This window comes from Aegilops tauschii, chromosome 6 (assembly GCF_002575655.3).
Source record: "Aegilops tauschii subsp. strangulata cultivar AL8/78 chromosome 6, Aet v6.0, whole genome shotgun sequence".
In the NCBI taxonomy this organism is placed as follows: domain Eukaryota; kingdom Viridiplantae; phylum Streptophyta; class Magnoliopsida; order Poales; family Poaceae; genus Aegilops; species Aegilops tauschii.
In genome coordinates, this window is record NC_053040.3 from 491,198,966 (window position 1) to 491,204,631 (window position 5,666).

Consider the following 5,666-nt stretch of genomic DNA (forward strand, 5'->3'; position numbering starts at 1 on the left):
TACACCTTTGTAAAGATGGCATGGCATATATCAAAACACATGTAGACCTCATGCCCATAAGATGCACACATCAAATACAACAAAAATAACAAATCCTCAATTTCTGATAAGTAACAGCAGTTAACAGCAATTAGCACTCTTGCACCAGAGATTTGGGCATCAAGATGGACTCAAACGAGCATGGCATAATGGAACAAAATGAAGAGCATCTCGAGACGAACATTTCGATATCTTACACGCAGAAACGGAACAGTGTGGGCTACAGGAGGACAGCAAAAGTGCCAAGAGGGGGTTAGAGAGGCGCGCGCGCACACAAACACAACCACGATGCGCGAACGCGCCGCGTCAAGATGGTTGTTGGTGCACCAGAGCGCGCAGCCAGACATCGATATGTGCACGCTGGTCGTTCTTGAAACCGCCAGAGAAGAGCATCGTCACGGCAGGGGTTGAGAGTGAGGTTGAGAGAGGGCGTCGCCTCCCTGAAGTCTTTTCTATTTTTTGATTTGACTGCATTGGATTTTTTTTTTCATCATGTCTCAGCTCGGCCTTTTTATGCTTTACATACAAAGCGGGGCGTAATCCATTCCATGAAGGAACAAGGGGCCTGCATTTGACTTGTCGGGGAGCGTGGAAAAGTCACCACACGGCTGCGGACGCGGCCACCAGCTTGCCCGTTTTCTGTGGCTCTCCAGGGATATCAATATAGACATATGCCGCCCGCGCCGTGCCTATCTTTCCTATATGGTCTAAGTCGACCTTACCTACTGCCTTCATCCACTATGCCAGTTAGTATTTCAAGACTATGCCATCCCGCACTTGTTCCAAATTTTAATCACTCCCTAAGATATTCCAAAGAGCATTCACCTCGGTCAGTTTCCATATAGCTGCGTGGTACTCTCGTCACTTGGCACAGGCAGACGAAGAAGAGGACTAATGGGTATGCCCTCCTCCATTCCCATTTTCTTCCTCCGCCTCTTCTTGAGTTCATTCTGCAAACCTGATGATACTCTTACACACACAAAGCCACTATTTTCTGGCGACAAGCTCGTCTCCAAGGGCGGGGACTTTGCCCTCGGCTTCTTCTCCCCACCAAGCTCAAACACAGGCACATACATTGGTATATGGTACAACAACATCCCTGAGCACCCCGTCGTCTGGGTCGCCAATCGCGATAACCCAATCGTCACTACCTCACCATCCACGAAGCTCGCCATCACCAACGAAGGTTGCGACATGGCGTTGTTCAACTCCGAAGGCCACACCATCTGGACGACGTCGAGCAACATAACCACCGGCGCCCGAGACGCCGCCGTGAGAGCATACGCGGTGCTGCTCAGCTCGGGGAACCTGGTCCTCCGGTACCCAAACGGCACATGCATACGGGAGAGCTTCGACCACCCGACAGACACCCTCCTCCCGTCCATGAAGTTCCTGATGAGCTCCAAGACGTGGGCCGTCGGTCGTCTCGTCGCATGGAAGGGCCCGGACGACCCGTCCTCCGGCGATTTCTCCTTCAGCAGCGACCCCAGCTCGCCGACCCTCCAGTTCTTCATCTGGCACGGGGTCAGACCGTACTGCCGCACCCTCGTGTTGAACGACGCGACGGTGGCGTCCGGAGCGGTGTCGTACCTCAGCAACGCCAGTTCCTTCGTGTACCAATCCTCACTCCACCAAGGGGACGAATTCTACCACGTGTACACTGTCATGGAAGGCTCGCCGTACGTGCGCGTCACGCTGGCCTACGCCGGCGAGTTGAGGCACCTGACATGGAATGGCAACACATCGTCATGGGTAGCCCTTACCACCACTCCCACCGGTTGCAACGTCTATGGCTAGTGTGGCCCATTCGGCTACTGCGGCTTCCGTGGTGCCTCGACGAGTTCGAGCCCGAGCCCGAGCCCGGTGGTCTTGACTTTAGGAGAGGGTGTAAGAGAAAGCAGCCGTTGAGCTGCGGAAAGCAAAGCCATTTCGTAACCATGCCGGGGATGAAAGTTCCTGACAAGTTTGTGCATGTGCTCAACAGAAGCTTTGACGATTGTGCTGCAGAGTGCACGAGAAACTGCTCGTGTACTGCATATGCTTACGCTAACTTGAGCAATGACGGTGCTATGGCTGATCCGTCAAGGTGCTTGATCTGGACTGGTGAGCTTGTCGACATGGGGAAGCCCATCAACTACGGCGAGAACCTGTACCTCCGGCTTGCCCACTCTCCTGGTAACATTCACGCTGTTTCAATTTTAGGCTTCTAGATTTTGTTTCTTTCGACACGAGAAAGCTTGTCACGTTAGCAATGTTTTGATGCAGTAATCCTGACCACGTACATTTTTGCAGGTCAAAACAATATGCTAAATATTGTCCTGCCTACTATAGCATGCTTGTTGATACTCATATGCGTAGCACTTTTCAGCATATTCAAATTAAGAGGTTGAACAATAAAAAAGTCCTTGTTTTCGAAATTCGGATTAACTGTCCACTGCTAAGAAAAATATGTATTGATCTTTAGCAGGAAAACGAAGAAAGGAAGAAATCCAGAGGAGACGGGTGCTAGGATACTTTAGCTCTTCCAATGAATTTGGAGAAGAAAATATAGAATTCCCATTTGTTAGTTTTGACAAGATCGGTGCCGCAACAGATAATTTCTGCGATTCCAAGCAAATCGGAAGAGGAGGTTTTGGCAAATTTTACAAGGTAATAACATAAGTTCTGCATCCGTGATCATAGTAGTAGCACATGGTTTTCTAAGGACTCTGATTATATTAGTAAAAATTAGTTGCCTTCATCATTTCGCAATCTGAGTGACACAATCGTGTAGGGAATGCTAGAAGGCGGCAAGGAAGTTGCTATCAAAAGGCTCAGTGAGGGTTCGCGGCAAGGTGTAGAGGAGTTTAAAAATGAATTAGTTCTATTTGCAAAACTGCAGCACAGAAATCTAGTTAGACTTCTTGGTTGTTGTATTCATGGTGATGAGAGGTTACTGATCTATGGATACTTACCTAACAAAAGTTTAGATGCCTCCCTTTTTGGTATGTTCCAAGTTTTTCTCATATGTTGCAAAGAATTACTAGATTAACCAAAAGGATATTCATGACGACTAGCTTCATTTCATATTGATTTTGCAAGATGCTACAAGGAAATATGTGCTTGATTGGTTCACACGGTTCAAAATAATCAAAGGAGTAGCAAGAGGACTTCTTTATCTCCACCAAGACTCAAGATTGAAAATAATCCATAGAGATCTCAAAGCAAGCAACATCTTGCTGGATGTGGAAATGAATGCTAAAATATCGGATTTTGGTATGGCAAGGATATTTGATGGAAATCAGCAACATGCAAACACTACCCGGGTTGTTGGGACATAGTAAGTAACTAGTGTACTTGCCAACCTTGGCATTAGTTTTTATGCCCCAATTTAACTTATCTTGCAATTTCTTTGTCAAAATGGTTTAAACAGTGGTTACACGTCGCCGGAATATGTGATGGACGGTGTCTTTTCTGTAAAATCGGATATTTATAGCTTTGGTGTTCTTCTCTTGGAGATTGTAAGTGGATTGAAGATCAGCTCATCACAACTTGAAGTGCACTCTTCTAGTCTTACAACTTACGTGAGTATTGAGCAATGCACATAATTTCAATAGCCCAAAAATATATTACGACTAAAACTTCATTATATTGATTTAGGCATGGAGTTTATGGAAAGATGGAAAAGCAATAGAATTGGTGGACCCTTGTCTTATTGAGAGTTGTCCACTTCATGAAGTTGTACGGTGTATTCACGTAGGACTACTGTGTATTCAAAATCTTCCAGATGACAGGCCATTTATGTCATCCATTATATTTCGAAAAGTTTAACGTCCACACGTGTGGGCGTCTGACAACTCGCCCACACGCATGGATCCTCGTCCAACCAATTCTGCACGAATCTTGGCGCGTTCTAGCAGTTTTTGTGTGCCACGTAGGACTAAGCTGGTGTGTGGGCATTCATCCGGTCGCCCACACATCCTTTTTTCACCACACGGGGGCTGGTGTGTGGACGTTTAGCAATTCGCCCACACACTAGTTTCACGCACGCATAGGGGGCTGGTGTATGGGCGTTTATCACTTCGCCCACACGCCCGTCTCATAGCCCACACCCAAAGCTGGCAGTTGCCATGTGTTTCTGCAGGTATATGGCAACTGCCCTAGTTTTGCTTGTAAGCAGATGGCAACTCTTTTTACCCGAGTTGCCATGTGTTTTTGCATGGTACATGGCAACTGCCGTAGCGTGCACGTAAGCATATGGCAACTCTTTCTTTTACATGGCAACTGCCCTAGCGTGCTTGTGAGCACATGGCAACTCTCTCTTTTACCCGAACATGTTTTTTTGCCATGCCTTCTTGTAGTGCTACATGGCAACTGCCTAGTGTTTAGTGGGTGGCAACTCCTAAAGTTTTGAAATCATGACAACTGCAGTAGATCAGACCATACATGGCAACTGCAGTTGAGCAACCATGGCAACCGAAGTTCAGCGACATGGCAACTGCAGTTAAACGAACATGGACGAGGGTCTGGACCATGGCAACTGCGGGACGCGCGGTGACTGTCACGCGGGCGTGCAGGGCCACGAGGTACGAGGCCTGACGTACGGGGCGTGTGGTACGTTCGCCCACACGCACGCGTGTGAGAGGGATCGGGAGGGGGAAAAAGAGGTGTGTGGGCTGTTCCTCTTATACACCACACAAAATGTGTGGGCAGCCCCCCCTAACGCCCACACGTGTGGCATTTATCGGCGTCCTTATTTTTATGTTAGAGAACGATGTCGCACTACTTCCAGCACCAAAGCAACCTGATTTTTTTGCTCTAATGAAGTGCAAAGCTGGAGAAACAAGGGAAAACATAGGCACTTCTATCAATACGGTTAGCACGACAAAACTAGAGGGGCGTTAGATGGTTAGCGCCTTAGAGTATAGACAAAGAAAATATACTTCATTATGTACTATTTGTTCATCGTGACCTTTTGCAGAGAAAATGGCGATGTTCCCGTCAATAGTGCAGAATGATATATTACTGATTACTCCCTCCATCCAAGATAAATTATTGATTACTCCCTTGATCTAAGATTAAAAAGCCTGAGGAATATTGTTCTAGGACCAAGGCATGCATATACATTAACTTACTTTGTGTCATACATGCAACCAATAAAGGCAAATTTTAACATGGTCCCTCTTACCTCATGTTTTCACATGGGAGGTAAGAAAGACTTACTCAGACGGACTACTTAATGAAATAAACGGCTTAGATCTGTTATATACTATTACCGCTCATGTGAAAAGAGGTGGTTTGTGGGAGAAAATCAATTGGCCCGGCCAACAGCAGCGGCGGCCTTGCGCCGGCAGATTGGGTACGTGGCACATGGCAGGGTGGCTCGATCATCGACGGGCGTGGACCCTGAGCTGAAATATTACGATGCGGTGGAGGTTGAGCTTGTGTTGAAGCTTGGGCTGCTGTGCTCTCATTCATTGTCCAGGTCGCGGCCATGTATGCATCTAGTCATGCTGTACTTGGAAGGAGGTGCAAGACTTCCAGACTTCCAGCTGGCTTCTCTGGTCACTGATGGACATGAGGATGAACGATCAGGCGGCATGTACATCTTCAGCTACAACAATGACCATTCTATCTGGAAGGTGATA

The 5,666-nt window shown here is 47.3% G+C and overlaps 1 protein-coding gene across 1 annotated transcript; it reads left to right on the forward strand.

Moving 5' to 3' along the window:
* Positions 1 to 817: 817 nt before the first annotated feature.
* LOC109785962 (G-type lectin S-receptor-like serine/threonine-protein kinase B120) lies at positions 818 to 5,139 on the forward strand. Its single transcript, XM_045230200.2, is given in 9 exon segments — positions 818 to 1,855; positions 1,858 to 2,214; positions 2,332 to 2,424; positions 2,507 to 2,688; positions 2,813 to 3,023; positions 3,121 to 3,358; positions 3,452 to 3,602; positions 3,679 to 3,829; positions 4,772 to 5,139. Coding segments are annotated over 9 exon segments (2,457 nt in total). The 5' UTR covers positions 818 to 933; the 3' UTR covers positions 4,924 to 5,139.
* Positions 5,140 to 5,666: the final 527 nt, after the last annotated feature.